Raw genomic sequence first — 24,849 nt, 5'->3', positions numbered from 1 at the left:
TGGGAGAGGCAGGTGAGGGATTTTCTTGACCCTTAACTGCAGCATATGAACAGCAGAGTTCCCAGCGCAGACCATTCCAGATGTTTTTTCTCAACATTGTCCCTAAGTGCTACTTCTCCCAACCACTGGGCAAACTCTGCTTCGCAAACTCAAGTGCTTAGAATTCAAATTCAAATTTAACTCACGTTTAAACATATTTTTCTAATGTTGGTGATGGTGTGTGTATGTGTGGGAGCCTGAATAAAAGCCATTATTTTATTTGGTCCTAATTCCATCTGCTTTTGTCTCCCAGTTTATGAGAGAACGAGTATAATTGCATAGTTTTTTTTTTTTTTCCCAGTTGAACAAAAGGCGAGTCCATCAACAGATGAAACTTTTGTTTTAATTTCTAAGATGTAAATTTAATTCAGGGTCAAGGGTAGAAAATAATCCTTTTTTTGTAAGAATAAAGCCTCCCATTTGGAGTTTTCCAACAAAGGATGTCTCAATCCAGCAATAGGGTGCGCATATCATGAAGCAGCTTTGGTATGGGTGACTGTAATGCACCGCTTGTTAGAGAATACAATAGCGGTTTAGTCAGAAGCGACATTTGGTCTCTGTTTTTCCAACAGCTGCAGAGAATTGTCACCTCTGTACGTGTACCAAATTTCCTCTTTGAATACAAACTTTCTTAGCAAGTCTGTAAACCACAAAATAGGAGAAGGCGAATGAATGGCCATGAAAGACAAACAGAAGGTCAGTAAGTGCCATTCGTAAGAAGCCATGCCCAAGAAATTCCTCCTGGCAGACCCGCTAAGGGTAGTATTACTCAATATATTTAAAGGATGGAGCCCAGGAGTCTATTAGGATGACAGCTGGCTGGCTTCTGGCTAGGTTACAAGTAGCATATACCCCCTAAAGCACACTTCAGCAAGTTGTTTGCATATATTCATTTTTGATTATTAATCTCTAATTGGATTGTATGGATTGTATTTTCCTTCTTTCCTTTTTTTTTTTTTTTTTTTTTTTTTTTTTTTTTTTTTTTTTTTTTGGCTAGCCTGGAACTCACAAGTAGATGCCTCAATCTCAGAGATCTGCTTGAGACTATTTTCAGAGCTCTGGGATTAAAAGAGGTCATTGCTATGCCCAAATTGTGTTGTGATCATTTGTTTAGTTTTGTTCTTTGTTTTCCTAATTTGAAAAAAACCAGGCAACCCTCCCTATCTCTCCAGGAAACAACTGTATCCAAGAAAGTATATGTTTTAAGACCCCTGAATGTGGCTCAGAAGTTAAGAGCAGTGTCTGCCCTTCCAGAGTTTCCTGAGTTCAATTCCCAGCAACTACATGGTGGCTCACAGCCATCTGTAGTGGGATCCAATGCCCTCTTCTGATGTGTCTGAAGATAGTTACAGTGCACTTACATCAATAAAATAAATCTCTTTTTAAGAAGACCCTGAATAAAAGACCCCTGCATCTATTAACGTGGATCCCAAAATGTACTCATTCTGACTTAGCTTCACCCTGAAGCCATCAGGAAGAGTGTCACAAAGAATAAAATAGACTAAGAAAAAGAATTACAAAAGTCTGGGGTTTCTCCAGAGTAAAGCACCAGGAGGGGAATTCCTGCAACACACGTCTAATGTGTCAAAGAGTTATGGTGGGATTCCAGGCTGACACCGGCCAATAAAACGTTCCATGCTCATAGAATGGTTTTGAATCTTTGCTGTCCACCATGGGAGCCACATGGGGCAAAGGACCAGGTAAAGCAGGGCCAGTGTCACGGAGAGTGTAGGGATGTGATTGGCTGAAAATATGGAGACTACATATTACTAAATCACTTAGCACTTATTGCCTTACTGAGTCATCACTTGAATTGTTGGGTCATCCCATTTCACAGATGGAAAACTTGAGTCACATATATCTCACCTAATTTTGGCAGGATTAGAGATGCTAAGTAATAGAAGGATTAACTGAGTTGAATATAAAGCAGTGTAGTTAACTGTTCAAGTATTTATTATTATTAATTTGGGGGGTCTTTCTGCAAATAGAATTTTACATAGACCAGGCTGGCTTACAACTTTCTATGTCGCCAAGGATGAGTGTGAAGCCCTGCTCCTCCTGTTTCCACCATCAGAGTGCTGGGATTAAAGATACACTTCACCATAACTGGCTACATTCAGGTATCTTAAGTTCACCACACACTGAAGTGAGTCTACACTTGGTTTTCCTGAGTATCAACTTTCTTCCTAAGTTGGAGTAGAGCTAACGCTAGGATATTAAACACAACCTCACTCAACTTCCTCCCTTGTGCTAGTATGATTTATCTTTAGGAGACATAGTTTTCTATTTATTTACACAAATACGCAAAACATTTACCTGCCAGATCAAGGGGGAACTGCAGCATACTCCACGTCCACACCACAAGAATGCCAGAGACCAGAGTAGGGTTGGTTCTAGAAGATAAGAGCATGTTAAATGAGCAGTTTACCATATACCCACACTCAGAGAAGAGACATAATAAATCACAGCTTGTTAGGGACTAAATAAGTATTTTATGAGTTGGCAAAATACATTGTGTCCTAATAAATTGATTTAAAAAACATGCATGGCAGTAGAACCACATGAAAGATTGGGTCTTTGGCTGAGTAGCAAGTTTGAGACCAGCATGGTCTATGTGTGATATATTCTTTTAAAATAATAATAATAACAATCGTAAGCATCAAGTGGAATAGAGCCTATTGATGTCATATTTTTCTCTAATTTGATGACACCTTAGAAAGATTACAGGATAGAAATGCTATCAGAAACAGTTAAATACAGACATAAATGTTCAACCCCTCCCCCCCCCCAGTTTCAATAATGATTTTCCAGAAAAAGCTGATGATAGCCCCATGACTCCAAGACTGTTGAAAACAGACAATTAAAAAGGCAGGAGGGATGACCTAGTGGTTAAGATCACTTGCTGCTTTGCTACTGCAGAGGACCTGGGTTTGGTTTGTAGCATCCAAAGGGCAGCTTAAAACCCTCTATAACCCCAGTCCACAGGGTTCTGACCACTAGTACCAGGCACACGTACTAACCCAGGGGAACACATATACACACAAATTTAAAAATAAATAAAGCAAAGAGACAACTGAAAAGGGCATGCTGGTGCTTATGAACCCAAAATTCAACATAGTGAAGTTAAGCCGTCCTTAGGAGGAAAACTCCAGTGGTAATTTCAGTAACCAACAGCTTGCCACCAGAGTATAGACTAAAAGGCTAAGTGTTTGTTTGTGGTGTGTGTGTATGTGTGTGGTGTGTGTGTGTGTGTGGTGTTTGTGTATGTGTGTATGTGTCTCTGTGTGTGATACATGGATGTGTCGTATGTGTGTGTGTGTGTCTGTGTGTGTAGTATATGTATGTGTGGTATGTGTGTGTGGGTGTGTTCCTCTTTCACTATTGTATCCTCAGTCCCTAGAAATGTACCTGGAAATGATAGGTATTCAATATATTTCCATAGAAAAGTTTAATTGGACGTACAAATCAAAAAGTTTGATTTGGTCTTCAGCCAAAGACCCAATCTTTCATGTGGTTTGTGTTTACAGAAATTCCCAGAAAGGTAGCTCCAGAAAACACATGTTGTCTGGATGCAAAGATGAAGACAAACAAGCAAACAACCCAAGACCATGTGATGTAACAACAGATCCTTTGTTTCCAACTTTTCCCAAGTGGGAGTTTTGCATGGGGAGGGCTAGAGAGGCATCAGGATGTGTGCCGGAGAGAAGACTCAATGAGGTGATTTCAGGGGTGTCCATAAATGCTTCAAGTGTGGAGATCTTGAGAAGTAAGAGCTGAATTTGTGAAGGAAACTTCAAAGCCGTCACCATCTGCCTCAGTAGTTAATTTGGAGAAGAGGTTGGTGACAGAAATTAAAGAGTCTTCACCTTCAAAGTGAAGCAGGATTCTGAAGGGCAGAAGGCACGTTACCATTATCACCTACTTAGGTTATATAAGGGAGTCATCAGAAGGTGCCTGCGAGAGCTCAGAAAAGACAATAATTACCAGAGTCCTGTGGGTTATCCAAGAATAGCTGCTCTCAAATGAGCTTATCTTGTCTTTATTTCAAAACAACAAAAAAAAAATTGACCTGGGTTTGCCAGACTGATAATGCTATAACTTGATAATAGACACTCGGATCTAGATAAGCCTCCCTCAAATATCTCCCATGGTATCTTATTAACAAAATTAAGAGATATTGTGAGCGAGTATGGCTAGGTGGATTTCAGACTGAGCAAATGAGTCCCCAAATGAAATGTTCTAACTGATGGCCACAGGCTCTGTGTTGGACTCTGCTCCCCTGTGTGTTTGATCAATGACCTTGTTGATGATGTCAATGGGAGGCTTCTTGTGTCCATGCAATACATGGAAACAGAGAGCGATTCTCTAGACAAACCCGGTCATGAGCCCAAAACGATGTGACTGAATGACCTAAATTAGGGTAGAGCAGAATAGAAAAGATCCCATTCCCCAGGAGCAGTGAGTGGTTTTTCCCTTGATAACTAATTATGTGCCTGTGGCTCGACATGATTTATGGTTTCTCAGAGTCAAATGCAAGCACAGGTCAGTTCCCATGAAATGTAAAATCGAATTTTAAGTGGAAGTCCCTTGAGAAGGTAGACTAAACAGCTTCTTTACCTGTCAGTGTCTATACAGAGCAAACCTTCCATTTTTAACTAATATTATACATGGTTTCTAGGATTATACTTAGTCCTCTAGCAACTCAACAAAGAAGGCATCTGTGCTTTCATGTCCGATCAAGGAAGAAACTAAGACATAGTAAGGCAGGGAAGTATGTCCAAATAGATTTTCTTGAAAGAAAGAATAAAGTTAGCTGATTTTAGCATCTATCCTCTTAAAGGAGTGGCTGTTCCCTTTTTAATGTGTGTGTGTGTGTGTGTGTGTGTGTGTGTGTGTGTGTGCATATGTATATGTGTATCCATATGTGTATGTGTGTATGTAGATTCCCATGGAAGCCATAGGGAGGCAGCAGAGCCACTGGAGCTCGAGTCCCAGGCAGCTTTGGGCTGCCCAACTTAGGAGCTAGAAACAGACTTTGAGTGCTCACATCTTAAGTGCTGAGCCATCACTCCAGCCCACATCTAGTCTTTCAGCTAATTTTGATAAGTTATTTTTTTTCCTGGTTGTGATGAAACAGATGGCCAAAGCAAATTTGGCAAGAAGGATTTACCTTGCCTCAAGGTTTGAGTGATGCCACCCTAAATGGCAGGACAGGCATTTTGCAGGTAGGAGGCAGATAGAGGTTAACATAGGCACTCTGCTTACCCCACCCCCCATCTTTTCATTCAGCCTGGCCCTCTGGAACCCTGTGTACAAACTAAATAACTCACTAAAGGCTGTACTGTGCCACTCACATTCAGAGTGAGTCTTTCTCAGTCCAATTTGTTCAGAAGTTCCCTTAGAGATATTCCCAGAAGTGTCTCATAGATGATGCTAATGCCCATTATGTTGACAATGCAAAACAGCCATCACACTAGAATCCTGGTACCATTACCAAGAATTGAATGGTAAGTTTTAGTCCTCCTGTATTTTAGAATGTTCAGCACACATCAGAAGCATGAATCATGCTTCATGTTTGAGGAGAGAAATTTATAACTTGCATAAAAGGACAGAGACTATCACTGCCAAGAAAATCAGAGCAGGGTTAGGTAGGGAACAGATCGAGACGCTGATGCTTATTCCCCTTTGTGCTTGAAGGGATCCAGTGAGGGAAATAAAGTAAAACCCTGTCTTGTAAGTTCAGAGTGAAAGCTGAGCCTCAAAGGAGTTTAGATGCATCTATCATTTCTAAAAAAAATTGCCCAAAGATAGACTACATCACTTCCGGGGCAGATAGCCTCTGTTAGGATTAATCCCAAAGAGCTTGCAAGAAAATGGTTGATATTTTAGAGAGGATTTCTGAAATAAATGCCAAAAGTGTTTTTCTAAAATGGTCACTTTTGAAATTTCTTGCAATACCAAACTTTAATAACTCAGCCCCAAACATTTGTCTGTAATACCATGGAGTACAGTGGCAGTACACAGTCTAGTTCCTGGGGATGCAAACACCAACCATACTACCCCCAGAAGAGCAGAATAAAGGCCTTTAATGCTAGACTGTTTATAGGTTACATCATATCCACTTCTCACTTAACATCTGCATAGACTGATACTCATAGGCTACATTGTGTCCACTTCTCACTTAACATCTGCATAGACTGATACTCATAGGCTACATTGTGTCCACTTCTAACTCAACAATTGCATGCTTTTGTTTAGTCCTCTGTACCTTGAGGCTAACAATCACAGTAGCTACTGGATCTCATCGGACAGTTTAAGTGTATTATTTTACTGTGAATATATATTTTGATACAGCATCTGATGCAGACTGTGGGGGGGGGGAAGGGAGGCAATGAACATTAGTCACTTTTATTTTATTACACATAGTCCTGAGACTATATTTCTTATGTTTATATTTATATGATGATCATGACAGTGCCTGCCTCAGAATGAATATAGAAAATTAAATAACTTATTAACCTAGAGACCTGAGAACAATTCCAGGTTTGGAATTCTAATATAAATTTTGACAACTAAGCAATAATTAGGTCTGTTATTTATGTTATTTTTATGCTACTTTATGTCTAAAATTCTTCACATTTCAATTTCATGTTCAAATTATATAGAGATAAACTTTAGACTACCCTTAGACCTAAACACGTCCAAGTGTAACCATATGATTTTCTCTATTAGTTACTTGTTCCAGGACTCTGACAAAGGTGACCTGAGGAAGAAAATGAGAGATTCGGGTTCACCATTTAAGGGTGTGGTTCACCGTCTTGGAGAGTCAGAGTCTGGAGCAGGAGATGACTGGTCACTTTGTATCCACAGTCAGGAGGCAGCCTGAGATGAATTCTAGTGCTCCTCTCAATTGTTCAGCCTTTCTTTGTAATTCAGTCCCAGAACCCGACTAGAAAAAGGTGCCATCGCCACTCAGTGAGAGCATTCCCCCCTCTGTTCAACCTCTCTGGAAGGACCCTCGGAGACACACCCAGAGGTGCACCTCTTCCGTGATTTCAAATCCCATCCTGTGGATAGTCAAGATTAAAAACCATCAACAGGGATGGCAAAGTTTTCCATAGACATTGTTATCTGTCCACATGCCAAGTATAGAAGAACTTGAATGCTGATAAATAAATTATCAAAAAAATGACTTTGAAAAGATACATCAGAAAAAAATCTAAAGAAGAATAATGAATTATTAGCTAAGAGAGTGAACCCTAGAAGGGAAATGTTGGAAAGTTAAGATTACTGAAGTTGCAGGCAAGAATCTCCAAGGACTGTAGGGTGGATTTATTCACCACCGTTGTAAACCAGTCAACCTTTAGAAATATTATCAAGGAAGCATGATTTACAATAGGTGCCATATTCACAGTGTCCAGAGTTTATATAATAATATAATATACATTTATATTGTAATATATAATAATTATATATTCCATAACATATAGAACTATAATTATAGATTATATATGAAAATATAATTATATAATATAATCATATAATAATATAATAATCCAGATGATTGAACATGACTCTATCTACAGTCAGGAAGCAGAGACAGATGAATACTCAGCTTGTCATCTCATATTTTCCCCTTTTCTGTACAGTGTCAGATCTCAGCCCAGGGAGTGATACCATCTACATTGAGGATGAGTCTTCTCATCAAAAATGAAAAGATTCAGAAGTAAAATTACTGAACTGAGTTTATGTGGGTTTTTGATTTTGTTTTTGTTTTTGTTTTTTAGTTATTGGGAAGAAAAATTACTACCTTATGATGGATCATCACAACCAACTTAGTAGGTAAAAATTAAAAAAATATGAAGTATCAGGGGCTATTCTGCCATCAAATCCAGAGGACCCAGATTTGATTCCTGGCATCCACATGGAGACTCACAACCATCTGTATTGCTAGTCCCAGGGGATCTGACATTGCCTTCTGGCCAAGTGGATAATACATACACACAAGTGGTGCACAAATATGCATGGAAGCAAAACATCCACGCACATAAAAATAAATTCCAAAAAATATAAAATAAGTCACTCTTTGATTATCTTCTTAACTAATTTTTTTTTAACATGGAGAGTTTTTTACTATAAAAGAGACAGTCCACAAATAGGATTCATGCACATTTAAAAATGTAACAAACACATTGAGAGACAATAAAGAAGAGAAAGAGAAGACAAAGCACAAAGGTTTCAGGGGGAAAAAAAAGAGTTCACTGAGAAAATTGAAAAGAGATTGAGCCCAGGAGAAACTTAGGAAGGGCCTTTTCTGCATTGTCAAATATTCTGAAATATAGTAATGGTGCTGAAACAGACTTTTTCTTTTTAATAAACAATCTGTGTTCAGAAATCATACAGAGGGTGTTCCCAGAGGTGATGAACTATTTCTCCCGAATATGCTCAATTTAGACTCATGAACATTTTGAAAGAGAAGCCACGGCCAATAGAAAGGTCAGCAGATCCCTCTCCCCCTTCACAAATATGGGTTATATTAGACACGCTGTCAAAGATCACCATCCATGCTGTGGAAATTAACCAGCGACAAGCAACAAATCCAGCAACATTGACTCTCCTTAATGTAGCACAGTTTCAGGTAAGAGCAATGTCTAGGGTGTGCGTGCTCCCGGCTCAGCTGCCGCCGGGAGAGGGAGAGAGACATTATGTAGGATAAAGTTAAAGGGGCAAGAAGAATTTCTTCCAGATGATTGCAGTTGGTGGGAAGAATCACTGCAATATGCTGCAACAAAAGATGGGAGAGGTTTTAAACCCTAGGAAAGAAAGCACTGGAGGATCCCCGGGGAGGAGGGGGAGCAGCTGATTGATGAGGGGGTGGGGCAGCTGATTAAAATGGATGGGGATTTCTGTTTATTAATTGAGTCTTAAAGTGAGGCCCGGATGTTCCCACAAACACTGCAAGATGGAGCCTTCATCCTCTATGACGTTGTCCGCTCATTAGGTTCTTTAATACATCTGGAAGACATGGATCTTATGTCTGTAAGAGCTGAGAGGAGAGTACAACTCAACAGGAGCGAGAAATAAAGAACCATTTCAGATTTCCTGTAAGAAATGCTCTGAGAGAGAAAGCTGAGGCTGACTGTAATTTGAATATGAACTGTCCACCTTCCTCTACTTCCCACCCCTGACTCCTGCTGTAGGACCCTGTGTTTGAACACTTGGTCTCTAGTTTGGTCCCCAGCTGGTGGCGCTGTTGGAGAACTTATGGAAAATTTAGGAGGTGGAGCCTAGCTAGAGGAAGTATATCACTGGGAATGGGGTTTGGGGTTTTTTATAGCCCAACTTCTCTTCTATCTCTGTTTCCTGTTTGCCAGGCCAGCTTCCTGCCCCTGCAGCCATGCCTTCCCCAGCATGACGGGCAGAACCTGTAAGCCAAAGAAAACCTTTTGCCCCCAAGTCGTTTTCTGTACCCCAACAAAACACGTTAAGGCCATCTTGATCAATCAGAGATTGGGTTTTGAAAGTGAGAGGTTCCTGGAGGCTGGAAGGAGCTGAATGAGCTTAGAATGCAATTTGAAAATCCCCACCCAGGCTTGGCATGTTGGTACATACTTTTAACCTCAACATTAAAGATGCAGAGGCAGGTGGGTCTCCATGAGTTCAACACCAGCCTAATCTATATAGTGAGTTACAGAATCTCCAAAGCTACACAGAGACCCTGTCTCCAAGAAATAAGAAAGGAAGGGAGGGAGGGAGGGAGGGAGGGAGGGAAAACAAACAAGCTCACATTTAGAATGTAGTCATCCAAGGGGCCTCTCTTCAGTATTGCAAACTTTATATGCCCCAATACAGGGGAATGCCAGGGCCAAGAAGCGGGAGTGGGTGGGTAGGGGAGCAGGGCAGAGGGAGGGTATAGGGAACATTCAGGATAGCATTTGAAATGTATATGAAGAAAATATCTAATAAAAAATAAATTTAAAAAAATGTAGTGGTCCAGAGTCATGATGGATTTGTTTAGAAATGAAAGTGAAAATTTAAAACTAATTTTAAAACTTTTAAACCAATTCATGTGAGTGATAAATAGACTTCCAATCTATTACAGACCTTCTAAAAAGACATGGAAAATTCTCCTGTGCACTCAGCTGACTAAGAAAGTAGAGGCATGAGCAGAGAGGGCCCAACTGGGTCTTGTTTAAATGAGGGTTCTCTGAGCACAGATGTGGATCTGAATGCATTCCATATCTTCAGTGGGTGTGGCTGTAAATGTTTAAAGTTCCATATCCATTTCTGCTCTAGTGACAAAGTGCAAACTACATCACTGTACTGGAACTGTGCAAAATTCAAGGTAAAAGTGACACTGAAAATCAAATAACTAGATACATTTATAAAATAAATAAGACAAGTAATATAAAAATGAGCAACAATAATGCTATTTACAAAGCATTAGTATAAGACAATTGAGTAATAAGATAAATGAATAAATAAAGTCAAACAAATAAATAAATAAGCCAAGGCATCAGCCAGTGCCATCCTGACGTTGATAGATTGCTCCGATTAAGGAAACAAAGGGAGAGGTCTGCCTGGAGAACCGTTTCAGTGGTCAAGAGTGCCAGCTAGTCTTTTAGAGGACCCAGGTTCAGTTCTCAGTGCCTACCTGTAACTCCAGCTCTATAAACCACCTTCTGGTCTCTGCAGGCACTGAACACATGTGGAGCACATAATATGTGCAGGCATACTCATACACATATAAGATAAAAGCATTTTTTAAGGTAATAGATGAAGAAGCTTGTGATGGTGGCAGAGATGTAGGGAGAGTGGCCAATTATCAACAAAGTATGTGATACATCAAAAAGAGAAACAAGGAGCCAGTAACTAAAGATGACACGATTTAGCACAAAGCAAGGGCACCAAAGCAACTAATCTTTTCAAAACTGGAAAACAGTTCTATGCTCACGCTAAAGAAAAATGGGATGTAAAAGACTCAAGGAATCCACAGATGAAGTGAAGACACAGCAACCACGTGGTATGAGTACAGAGACCCTCAGAGTCAACAGGACAGGGACCGATGTGAAAAATCAACTTGGAAGACTCCATGGTCTGACTTCATGTCTAGATTTGAGATAGTATTAGACAGGTGAGTGACCTGGCAGATAGACCCACAGCAAAATGTCTGATCTGAATCTCAGAGAATTCAAATACATTCAAAAGGAATAAACCAAGAACCCCAAACACACAGACACACACGTGCAACAGCAGCCTCAGAAGGGGGATGGGAAAAGGAAGCAGGGACAGCATTTAGAGATGATGGCTGACATGTGTGTCTAGATGTAGCACAGCCACACCGCTGGTAGACAGAGAAAAGGAAACCTTGTGGGCAGCATGCCGACTCCTCATGTGCACGGCAGCTGTGAATAAGCAAGGAGTAAACCTGAAAGGAGATAGTGGTGTTCCGAAAATGCTTGGTTGAGTGAGCAGCCTATACACAATATAGATATTTGTATTGCATTTATGTGTATCATAAATGAAAACTTGTCAACCATGTAGCCTTTGTGAAAACAAAGCTGTATTCTTCAAGCAAAAGGCAAAAAAAATACATTTTTTTGTCTATTTTAGTCCAGTTAAAGAAAGACTTTACTTGAAAGGTGTCTTGCTAGCAGGTTTTTCAAAAACAAAACAAAAACAAACGCCACCATTGCCACCACCACCAACACCAAATGATTTTGCCAAATGGGATGGAGAGGGATCTCACCCTTTTGTTAAATGAAAATATCGTAACGGAGAAAATCCATAGTGCGTAAATATTGTCAAGGACAAAACCATAGTGTGTGCTGTAACATCCCAACACATAATATATGTATTGGCATAATAGCCCTCGGGAGACTGAGATGAAGTTATGGTCCATGAGGCAGATGGAGTCATGATGAAATGGACTACTGCTGTTGTATTTTACCATAGCTGCATCAGGATTAACCTATGATAGAATATAAACAAGAACACATCCTTCTTACACAAGCAAAACACCTTCTAGAGAAAGCTAGATGCTTCATCAAGCAAGCCTCGGGACATTTAAACATATTGAACCAATTTAATTCATAACAAGAGTACAATAGAATTAAAATAAAAATGAAGGAGAAAATTTGAGGAATCTTCATTTACTTGGAAACTAATTTTGAATTATATTAAATCAAGGACCAAGACATCAGAGTCTATAGGAACTTAAGACAGCCATGCTGAGAAATAAATGTGGGACTCTGGATGCTGGAGAAGAAAGACTGGTGATCTAAAGTCTGAGAAAGAAATGAAAATGGAATGATTATCATCAAGTCAATAAAACCCATATGTTTGTCCTTATAAATAAATAAATTAAATAATTAATTAATAGGCTGATAATCCTCCCCAACAAGTAAGCAAGCCCATCCTCTCTGGGGAAAAGGAATGAGAGTGAGTCAACATTTAAACCCAGGGAACAAAACAGAGGGCTCACCTCTGAGTCCACAGAACTTATTAACACATGTATGCTAACAGCAGGAGCACTTCATGGCAAAAGACCACTTATTTACAAGAAAGAGAAAAAGATATCCTTGAGAGAAAAGCACAACCCCAAATAAGAAAAATATAAAATATCTAACTAGTCCTAGAGGAGGAAATGATATTGAATTAGTTATTAGATACGATGAAGAAGGGAGGAGAAAGATGAGGGGGAAGAGGCAGAGGAAGCAAAGAGGAAAAGGAAACCACTTCCCATAAAGGAAAGGCCTGGCCTAGATTGCTTCCTCGGGGAATTCTATAAATTCTTGAAAGAAATAATATCAATTATGCAAAAAATATTTTCAGAAAATAGAAATAAAAAGGATGCTTCCTGGTACGTTTATAAAAGCCAGTGTTGTCTGGATTCAAAAGCTTGAACAAGACACCCTTAGAGATAATACTGGGGAACAATATGCCCCATGGACAAGATGGAAGAAAGGAGAAATGTTGGCAAATCAGACCAAAAACCACATCACAAAGAACTATGGTGCACAACTAAGTTCAATTTATCCTGGCATCAAAGGTGATTTAACATCTGAAGATCAGTTAATATACTACAGTCATTTTTTTTATAATAAAGAACAACCACCAAAATAAAAATCATATCAAAAAAGGCAGACCTCATGCTATTCAATACACATAAGAAAAATTTCTCACTGATGTAGAAATAAAAATACATTTCCTCAGGTTTATAATGATAGCCTGGGCCAGCAGAATGGCAACAGCATCCTTAACAGAGAAAACCAAAATATTTCTCTTGAGACTGAAATGTTCAATTCTACTGTATCTGTCTGATGCAGAGGAGGGCTACAAGATGGTAGAATAAGACAAGAAAAATAAATTCATGGAGCATACTTTGCAACAACCAGAAGTGCCTTCTTTTATAAGGAGGATGATCTAACATACAGTAAAACCTGGAGATAGAAACAAAATAGGCAAGTTTTGTGTGTCATTGCTGGTTACCAAATCATTATGTATATAAATAATGTCTCCACTAAAGCAACTAAAAATGAGAAAAAGAAAGGAAAGGAAAAAAAACCTCCATCAGAAAGAATATAAGACATAGTAATAAAAATAATAAAAGAAATAATAAAAGACTCAAGAGAATCATGTAGAAAGCAGAGAAAGGATGTGAAATGCAAAGGTGAGTTGAAGAGTATCTATCATATATAACATCCCAAGGGCAATTTCTCTTTCCTCCCTGTCTCCACCCCTCACCTCCTTCACCCCTGCCTCCTCCCTCCCCATCCATCCCTCCTCAGTTTCCTTTCATAAACTGCAGGTCTCCTGGGGATATCAAGAAGCAAGGCATATCAAGTTGCAGTAAGATTAGTCACCTCCCCTCATAGTAAGGCTGAACAAGGCAAGCCAGTAAGAGGACAGGGGGTTCCAAAAGGAGGCAAACATGTCAGAAACAAGCTCAGATTTTTCATGTTCACAGATGAGAGGGCTTTATAATTCTGAAGCTTCCCAAATAATCTTTCAGGTTAGTTCACTTCCTACAAGACCACAAGGTTTTCTGTTTGTATGTTTGCTTGTTGTTTGCTTTGGTTTGGTTTGGTTTGGTTTGGTTTGGTTTGGTTTGGTTTGGTTTGGTTTGGTGATTTTACCAGAAGCAATGGTTTTTAGAAATTAGTGCTACAGTGTCTACCAAAACTACCATGTGAGGTTGGTATAAAGGCAAGCACACACATGCCTCATTGGAGCTCCTATACCTGCCATCAACTGATTTTAAATAAACACACCAGTTGAACTCAGAAAGAGTATTTTCAACAGATATTTTTGAGTCAATTAGTCCAAGTTGGTACAACAAATAATTCTGGGTCATTGCCCAAAATACTGAACTTGAAGGTTTATCTCACAGTGCACAAAGTTAAATCAAATGGAAACACACACACAAACACACGGAAACATACATACACGCATACACACACACACACAGAGAGAGAGAGAGAGAGAGAGAGAGAGAGAGAGAGAGAGAGCTAAATAGTCCCATAGGTAGAAAAAGGAAGATGCTTTTGATTTTGGATTTGTTCTTATTTCCTATGTATGGCAGCAAGAAACATGACCCAAAAGAGACAAACCAGTACATTGTATTACAGAGAACTCTGTTATTCATAAGACATCCTTATGAGGTGGAAGATGGCTCAGCAGTTAAGGACCTGTGTTCAATTGCTAGCATCACATTGTGGCTAACAACCAGCTGTTACTACAGTTCCATTGGATCCAGTCTCCTTTTCTGAACAGACAGACAGGCAGGCAGACAGACAGGCACGCGCTCGCGCACACAAACACACACACACACACACACACACACACACACACACACACACACAGAAGACATTTTTGGTGTCGTTTCTTACAGTATATGTGAGACCTGAGACAGGAACTTAGAACTTGGAAGCAAGCTTTGTGAAGAGGAAGTCTAGATGCATTTTGGGAGCTGACCACAGGTTGAGGTGATTTGAGTTACAGAGGTGCAAGGGGACAGGTGGGAAATCAGAAAAGGCCACTGACACAATCCGGAAATACTGAAACAAAATAATTTCAATTTGAGGAAATACAATCGAAAACAACATGTAAAGATATTTAGAAATAGAATCTGTAACAAAAATCCTTTATTATCTATAGGAGGGTGCTTGTAGGACACTCAAGTTCTTAGAAAACATTGTATAAGATTGTCATGTAATCCATGCTGTAGTGCTATAATGAACTTGGAGTCATTTCTAGAACACTTTCTACCCACGAATGAGAAGCCTGCAGATACAGGCCTACTTTAATTTATTCAGCCTCATTAAGCTTTAACTGGCATGAAACACAAGTTCAAAATTTCCAAAATATATACTCAGAAAGTATTCGGATTGAATTGTAAGTAGAAAAAAAAATTGGAGAAATTGATGATGCTTTGAAACATCCAGTCCTCCCTAAATTCTCACTGGACCGAAACTGTCCTGTTCTGGCTGAACTGCGTGATCTTTGGTTCCCCAGGCTCTGCCTAACACGGTACCTGGCACATGTTAAATAACAAATCAGTTCTTAGTCAATTAAGCAGTGCCGAGTGACTTCCAAGGGCGCTTTTTTTATGGGTCAAACAATTAAATCAACTTATTTAATAATCAACGTTTATTGGTAAACACGGGATCCATTACTCTTTGATGATACTTCTGGATGGGACTCGCAGAGCCCATTAAGATAACTGGGTTTGGCATTTCTCTCGTTTTACGACTAGCTCCGTAAAACAAAGCCCTTGACTGTCTTGTGCTGTCTCTGTACTCTGAAGATATTTAGCATGTATGCATTCATTTTATAGATAGATGTCAGGTTTGTAACTATCCATGTTCATAATTTCAGGGGCTCCATCATGGTCCATTGATGTTCCTCTAGTAATGACATTGTACTGCAATGATCTTAAATGTATCTGAAATTACTATACAATGTAAAATGCTGATCAAGCATAAGGCATTGGAACCACTACATGAAAATAAACACAGTGACTACAGCCATCCAACTCATATTTGATACCTCAAAAAATGATGTTGACTTAATAAACTGAAAAAAAATTTAGTATGTACAAAACAATGACTGTTCTTATAAAAAAAATCTCTCACTTATAAATAGTGATTCACGCTGTGATTGAGAAATTAGGCTTATTTAATAAGTCGGTATGTTTGGCTCAGGCTTTATGTTTTGTTGTTTGAGGAGAGTGGGATAAAGTAAACTGTAGCATTAAAAGCCAGCCTCATTCCAATTTATTTTTATAGCATCATACAAAACAACCCAAGCTTAAAGTACATTCAGGCACGGAGACTCAAATCCCTAATGGGAAGAAAGCAGTTCCATAAACAGATGTGATCACGGATTCCGAGTTTGCTTGCTGGTGGCAAAAATAAAAGTACCAACTCAATAAGTTTTAATTTATAGGCATCTCTACCAGAAAGCCTTTGGGCGCTTTGAACACAACTGACTAAAAATAAAATTCTGTACAATAAAACTTCATCGGCTCCATTCTCCTTCTCACCGGGAAATGTAAATTCTATAGCTGGAGAAAGGGACGGTGTCTCTACGGCTCTTGGAGCTAGGTGATCTCGGAGAAAATAATGGCGTGGGCTGTACTGCTGACACTTGGCTGAAGAGGATAGAGATGGTCTCCAGATAACCGTAGTCGCGGTGGTTCCACCATGACCCTCCTGGATTTATGGTGTAACTATGTGGCAGTTTTCTATCCAGGGTGGGTATATCCTTTCTCAGACTGAACCTCCTTCCTGCATTTTCCTTTTTACTATAAAGATTGGTCTATGCGTGTGTGTGTGTGTGTGTGTGTGTGTATAGATATATAGATATAGTACATGTGGTGTATATGTGAATACATGTTCATGCATGTTCTTATGTGTACCTGATGTGTCTGCACATGTGTTTAAGTGCATATGGAGTTCAGAGGTTTGATGTGAGGTGCTTTTATCTATCAGCCCCACCTTACCCTCACTAAACACAGAGTTTAAGAGTTTACCAATTTGGCTTGAACAGCCTTCCAGTGAGCCCTAGAGATTCTCCTGTCTTCACATCTCCAGTGTTGTGATCCTAGACACACATGACACACACACACACCCCACCATGCCTGGTGCTTACATGGCAATTGTGGATCCAAACTCAGTTCCTGAGGCTTGCATAGAAAACAATTCACTAAATAAGTCCTCCCTCAAGCCCTGACATCAAGCTGCCTTTAAATGCCTTACATATGCCACATACAGACAATGGGACAACGAGCCAGGGGCAGGATAAATAACAGAACAGCAAGCCAAGCATGTGGTGCTGACGTTGGATCAGGAACTTACCTGACGTTATTTTCCTTCAGAGTCTCAGTAGTGAACTCCAGTATGTCGGCCGCCGTCCCCACAAACATCAGAAGAAGTTCTGAGAGTTGGTCTCTAGTGATGGTGCCTCCAATGGGGAGAAGCCATCGTCCAATGATTAATATTAGCAGGAGTGTTTGGTGGAGTCCTAAGGTCCAGACCGGTTCACATACCATGGATAAGTTGTCGACAAAGCCTCTGGCCTGTTGAACAGAGACATCAGGTTCAGGAACTGTCAGTGTGTAAATGATTATGAACTTCAACATGGCTTTCAGCTCCTGGTCAACAGTGTGTTTTTGTCAGCATTTTCCAAGAGTCATTCTTTAATAACTAAGGAAAATGAACACGCTACAAAATAAATACAATGGGGCTTTTAAAGCAGGATTTACTCAACATGTGGTTAATTTAAACCTTACACGGCTAATAAGATGCTGCCTTGTGATATTTAAAGAATCAATTTAATAATGTTTTAAAGATCATTGGGTGTTTTACTACAGTCCATAATAAAGTATGGTGCCTAACAAAGTTTGATAAGTTCCATATTAAAATTATAAAAACAATCCAATATTTTCCTTTTATTGATTTAAAAATCGGAATTTATTAACATTGGAATTTTTACAATCTTCCTTTTGTCCACTGCTGCTGTAAAACTTTAATTAGGAAAAATAGTGTCCATCTGTTTACTCAGTGGAAGAGAATAATAATTGTAATAGTCCTATCTTTACTCTGAATAATTAACAATTTACTCAATAATCCATAATAGAGCAAGAAAAAAAATGAGCCTGTCTTTACTCTTAGGTTTGACAAGCTGTTAGATCCCATAGTATATCCCAGAGGGAGGAAATATCCTTCCCTTTTAACTTCTATGTAAATTTTAAAATGTTACTATTGGCTTAGACTGAAATATTTAAAGACTACAAGATCCATGAAGCAAGTAGACAGGATAAGGGCTCCAGGTGATCTATCCAAGCCGCCTAGTTACGATGGGCAAAGCTGACATTTGGGTCAGTTCTCATACCAAATACACAATGACAAAGCAAAAGAAGTGACCTACAACTGGTCAATCCACACAGGAGGATGAAGAATTGTTAATTTTTTGTCACTTTCTTCTTGACATTTCTCCCGTGTGGCTTCACACGCTTTGTTTCACATGTGTGACTTCACATACGACACATTTAACTCCCGGGGACAACACATTATCATGACAAATATGATTGTTTCAGTTAAGATAAAAATCCGAGTGACTCCTCCACAGTGACAAAGGTAAGATCTAACTGAACCTCGGATGATAATGTGTGGATCACTCTATTCTACTCTAGAACTCATTTTAGAAAACACCCTTCGATGGTGGAGAGTTCTCTTAGTCTTGAGTCCCTTCTGTAAACTGTTTTCAAAATGATCATTATCAATTATAAATATAAGACAAGTGAAGAAAAGGAGCCACCCTATCACTCTATTTTGGAAAATATCCTTTTCTATTATATTAATATCATATATCTAGACAATATATATTTTATAGAAAAGGAAAGTTGTACTCATCGGAATAAAAGAAATAAAGCTGCCTTTATTTCTTTCAGACATATTTTTATATGTAGAAAGTCTTGAATTCTTGGTAGGAGGGAAGAAGAAAATTTTTTTCAAACCTAATAAACAAATTGTAGAGTAAAATTTGATATTCAAGGGTCAATCTTCTTCCTATATACTGGTAAAGAAATAGATATTGGGGTTGAAATTCAGTATCACTTACATTGTCACTGTGGAAAATAAAGTACTTGTTTATGAGTCTAACAAAATGTGCACACATGTTACATGTGCACATCTGTTAAAATGCATATATTAGTACATATGTATACACAGACATGCACATATATGTTTACACATATACATATATAAACATATATATATATATATATATATATATATATATATCAAACACACACACATATATGGTAAAAATACTAAATGCTGAGGACTTAAGTCAGTCTCTGCTTTATGGGAATCAAACACAGGGCCTTGCATCTATAAGGCATGTGCTCTAGCTCTTAGCTATGTGCACATTCCTTGAAGACTAAAATCAAAGGGACTAACTGGAGAGAGGTCTCTTGTTCATGGATATAGAGACTCAACATTGTCAACATGCCAGTGGTCCATGACTTGACATGTATTTGATCTCAGTCCAACCATGATGTCATCAAGTTCTTTGGTAGGTGAAGAACTGAGTCTCGTGTTTATAGGGAGAGGTAAAGTATCCAAACTAGCTCACACAGCATTAAAGCAGAACAAAGCTGGAGCCCTGATACTGTGTGCCTTTTAGGACTTACTGCTGCTGTTCCATAGACAGTGCACATTGGGTAAAAGGAGACAAATAGAACCATAGGCCAGAACAGAGAACCCAGAAACAGACCCCACAAACCCACAGGTAATTGTCAATGTATTAGCAAATGTATTTCAGTGGAGATAAGATAATTGTTTTTTTTAAAGGTGCTGGGATAATTAGGCATCCACATGCAGGCAAGTAAATAAATAAATAAATAAATAAATAAATAAATAAATCACATAGCACTATAAAGTTTGCACTCTTCCCAAAATCCAAAGAACTAGACATCAAATGCAAAGCTGTAAAGCTGTCAAGTGCTCAGGTCAGGGAACGTCAGCATGATGGGTGTGGTGGTGGTGGTTTTAGATATGATATCTAAGCAAGGATCTGAGAAAGAATTAGTTAGCTGAGCTTCACTAAAATTAAAATATCCTACTCTGTAAAAGGCAAGAGACCCGAAGAGGAGCCTTTAAGGCAGTTCTTCATGTTGTAGTCAGCCCAAACTGTAAAATTATTGTTGTTGCTATTTTATACTTGTAATTTTGCTACTGTTACTAACCATATTGTAAATATCTGTTCTTTCCAATGGTCTTAGAATCCCCCTGTGAAACAAGTTGAGAACCTCTGAAATAGTGGGAGATGGAGAGAAAGAAGGAGGGAGAGAAGGAAGGAGAATGGGGTTCCCTTATTAAAAATGATTGGGGAGGGTAGAAAACAGAGGTTCATTAACAGGCAAGCACACACTTTGGATACATACTATAGACGATAGATAGATAGATAGATAGATAGATAGATAGATAGATAGATAGATAGATAGATGACAAATAAATGCTAGATAGATGATAGGTAGATAGATGATAGAGAGGTGATAAATAGATGTTCGACAGATAGATGATAGATAGATGGATAGATAGATAGATAGATAGATAGATAGATAGATAGATAGATAGACTACAGTACATGTTCTAAACCCATAGAACACAGAATACCCAAAGTGAACCCTAATGTTAACTATGACATTTAGTGACAATGACATATCCATGTAGGTTCATCAATTTTTGGTTAGAAACATTGGACTGTGGATCTAGCTCAGTTGGTATGGTGCCTAGTATGCATGAGGCCCTGGGTCCGCTCCTCAGCACCCCATACACCTGATGTGGAAGTAGGAAGATGAGAAGTTCAAGGTCATTATCAGCAATATAGTGATATCTTAGCCAACTTGTGTGATACCCGGCTTCAAAATCTATACAGATGTTCGACGAACATATCACCAAGGCACCATATGTGACAAGAGGAGAGGTTTTGTATGAATGAAAGAGTTATGTGTGCTATTATACATAACAATATTTAAAAATATAGACATATAATTGGAGCGTATAAATTTGTATACAGATAGAAGGCTATAATACCTTTTCAGTTTATGTTTCTATGCACATGTTGAGAGCGTGTTCCTTGTGCATAAGTTTATTAATGTAAAGGACATCACCTGATGAGGGTGATATGGGTTTAATCAACATAATAATACATCCTTATTTTGCAATTCTTGTCCCCCAAACTTGGACAACTTTAGGAAGCTTTCTATAAATGGTGGAGAAAGTTCTCACCAGCTCAAGGATATTCCCCATTCCGTTGGTGGCTCTGTGGGATGACAGGGTCTGATTGGCATCTCCTCTTCCGCTGAAGTTCTGTGCCATTCTCTCAGATTGGGTGCTGCAATACTAAGAATCGAGAGCTGGTATGCAAAAACCATCGCAACAAAGTAATAGCAAAGCAGTTTCACTCCATGCAAGAGATTATAAGGGTGGGAGACATCTACAGAGACGCATGCGCAATCATCGCTTGGGACCAGAATCTGAGGTGGAAGACACCCGAGGTGAATGCTCATTGCCTGTCTCTCTATCCTGTTGCATAGGAGGATACAGATTCTGAGCCATCTTAAAAAGCTGTAAAATCTGTTGGTTAGTAACTGGGGTCCCTTTCTTGAACCTTTGTTGGATCAATTGTGCTACAAACTCTTGAGAATACATTCAAGTCTGTCGAAGCATTTATTCTAGGAGTTTGTTTCTTAATAATCTATATCTAAATCTAAATCTATATCTAAAAATAACATTCCAGTTAAATAAATAATCCAATCACTTTTCACCCTTCAGGCCAGACACTGGCACAAACAAAAGGTCAGCATGTCTCGTATCCCAGACACCAGTGTTGCTATAGAAGCCAACTTAAGGTTGTGGGAAATTTGAGAATTGACCTAGAAGATAATTTCTTCCTTTCCTTTCTTCATTTTTGTACGTGAGTGTCTGTGAACAAACCTTTTATAATTTGATCTGGACAGATACCGGGAAACAGATAAGATATAGAAAAATTTATAAGAAAACAAAGAGACAACACTTGACAAAATAACTATTGTGGGAGCATATTTTAGGGAGTGTATGATTTTTTTCTAAGCATCTGGAGTGCTGAAATGTTTTACACACACACACACACAGGAAGAGAAAGAGACAGAGGCAGAGACACATAGAGAAACAGAGAGATAGTAATAAAGACAGACAGAGAGACAGAGAAAGATCACACAGAGAGACAGACAGACAAACAGACAGAGGAAGAGAGCTACTACCACCAATTATCACCACCACCTCCACCACCACCACCACTATTACCATAGCTGTCACCATCACTACCACACTCCATGACTACATATTACTTAAGAGAATCTATTGAGGAACAAAAAGAGCTCAAACCATAAGAAATGATTTTTTCTTGACTATTCTTGATACCATGCCATTTAATATTCTGTAAACCATTTGATAAATAGACAAAAAAAGTCTGCCAAGAGGCCATGATTTTCTGCTCTGAGCCCAAGTGAATCGTGTTTGCACACATCCCAAGTAATTAGGAGCATGCGTACTATATATGTACGTTCCTGTGGGATGGGCGTGAACATACGGATGTGAGTATATGCAAGTGAAAGTGCAAGTCAGTATGTGTATGGATGCACATGTGTGTATGTTCATATGTGTGTGCACAATTGCATGTACATGTACGTTCATGTGTGTAGCATATGTGAGTGCCTATATGTGTGTGTATGTTTATGTGCACATATGTTCATGTGTGTGGATCTGTGTGACTATGCTTATGTGTGTTTGTTGTTTATGCACACATATGTGTACACACATGTATACATTCATGTCACTAAGGTTTCAAGAGGAGGTAATGGTGACAAAACACTTAATCTTTTGTCGAGACCCCAAATCACCATTTACAGTTTACCTTTGTGAGCTTAAGTACGTAATTGTCACTAGAAACAAAATGTGACCACCTTTTTATAGGCATGAAAATATACTGTACATTAAAACTGGAGAGATGATAGGATCTGATCCCTTTATCTCTAAAACTCCACAGACACCTTGCTATTTATGGGAAATGTCACCCCTGAGTGCAGTGCTTTCTAATTTGGCAGCAAAGGACTTTTCATGAACATCGTGGTAACTGAGCTCCTCTGCTCTCCTGCTATTCCATTTTAGACTAACAGAACCTTCCTTTTCAGGCCATTAAGGCCACCACGCATACAGGTTTCAATCCTTAACCCTAACTTGACTTCTGCTTTTGGGCCTGTCGTTTCAGTGATCATCATACAAGGGACTTTATGAAGGTCATTGTAGTACCAGAATGTTACATATTTATGGCTGTGTCATTAAAGCCTAATGTATCCTTTCAGCTCAAACATAACAAGGACATCACAGGCCCTTTCCATCATTTTCAGTGTGCTCTGTCAGAAAAAGTGCTCACATGGGGTTAGAATTGTGATCCTCAGGACGGTTTAGTTAACATTTGTGTAGATTATATCATGTTGGGAATGAAGGTATGAAACTGGTCATCTAGAACAACTGGGATGTAGATGAATGGGGAGTAGTGGAAATTAAGATTTACACTTTATTTTAACTATGCATATGTGTATGTCTCTCTGCATTTTTATGTCACAGGCCTGCCGGTGACTGAAGAGGTCAGAAAAAGTATCAGATTTCCTGGAGCTGGAGTTACAGGAAGGTGTGGGTCCAGTGGGTAGCAGGATTCGAACTCAGGTTTTCTGCAAGGGCAGAGTGTGTTCTTAGTCATGGCTCCATCTTTCTGGTTCCATCAATGGAAAGCAAATGACTCTTTCCATCGTGGAAACATTCAGATGATTCTTATGAAAGCTCCTCAGAAACTTTAGAGAGTGTGTTCTTTCTGGACCAAGTGTTGGTTCTGAATTTAAACCTTCTAAGCCCTAGGGTTTTTCTTCTATAAATCAGAAATGGCTGACCCTGACTTAATGGATGGGGTCCTTAAATCTAGTAAGAAAATCTAATTGAAAACTCTCTGAAATATCAGGTCCTATGGAACAAAAGTGATTATCATGAAAGGACAAAGTGGATTTCTGCATCACCTTCAGTTCTGCAATGCCACTTCTTTCTTTAAAGATAATCCGAATATTCTCATCTCTCTCTTTTTTGACTTCTGTCTCTGCTTGTCCTTCCTGCTTCAATCTCTAGACATTCATTTTAATGTTCAGTGTCAAGTTCCAGCAATAAAGGTTTGACTTCTTTTGTAGTATGAAAATCACAGACATTATGCCTGAGGCTCAAAACTATTATTACTATTACTACTACCATCATCATCATCATCATTATTAAAAAGTGAGGTTTTCATTGCATGCTATTGGTTGTAATGGGATTTGACCTGTGTAGCAATTAGTTGTGCAATACATTTACACTATGAAAACATTTAAGAGAAATGAATTGTTATTGTGGATGATAGCCATGTTGTATGATTGTATCTGTTAGAAAGGAAATTGATTCAAATTGCCATGGCTTATTGTCATAGTCCTTAAAGAAGACTCAAGTGGTCCTCTGTCTCTTTGTGGTCGTTTTATCAAACACATGGTGACTTGAATCAACCAATCTATGGCTACAAACATTCTTTAATGCAGACATGGAGGGTGCCTCAGACTTTAATGAGTTTCAGCAAGAGATCTGAGGAGGAGGAGAAATGTTTCCTTCGTGGCTTTAGGATTGATATTTGCGACCGGGGCAGCTGGGGCGCAGGGTCCGCTGACACTCGCCAGCTACCCACAAC

The 24,849-nt window shown here is 39.0% G+C and overlaps 1 protein-coding gene across 1 annotated transcript in view; it reads right to left on the bottom strand.

The window, feature by feature from the left end:
- The window catches only part of Tmem26 (transmembrane protein 26), a 45,159-nt gene that overhangs the window by 1,311 nt on the left and 18,999 nt on the right, over window positions 1-24,849 (bottom strand). Inside the window, exons 3-5 of the mRNA XM_021175292.2 lie at window positions 21,339-21,452; window positions 17,400-17,620; window positions 2,356-2,432 (exon numbers count right to left, since the gene is read on the bottom strand). Of these exons, the coding sequence (XP_021030951.1) occupies window positions 2,356-2,432; window positions 17,400-17,620; window positions 21,339-21,452 (412 nt within the window). The remainder of the gene's footprint in view (window positions 1-2,355; window positions 2,433-17,399; window positions 17,621-21,338; window positions 21,453-24,849) is intronic.

Source organism: Mus caroli, chromosome 10, assembly GCF_900094665.2.
Source record: "Mus caroli chromosome 10, CAROLI_EIJ_v1.1, whole genome shotgun sequence".
In the NCBI taxonomy this organism is placed as follows: Eukaryota; Metazoa; Chordata; class Mammalia; order Rodentia; family Muridae; genus Mus; species Mus caroli.
Note: the sequence above shows the minus strand (reverse complement) of the source record. Positions and strands in the feature narration are given on the sequence as shown.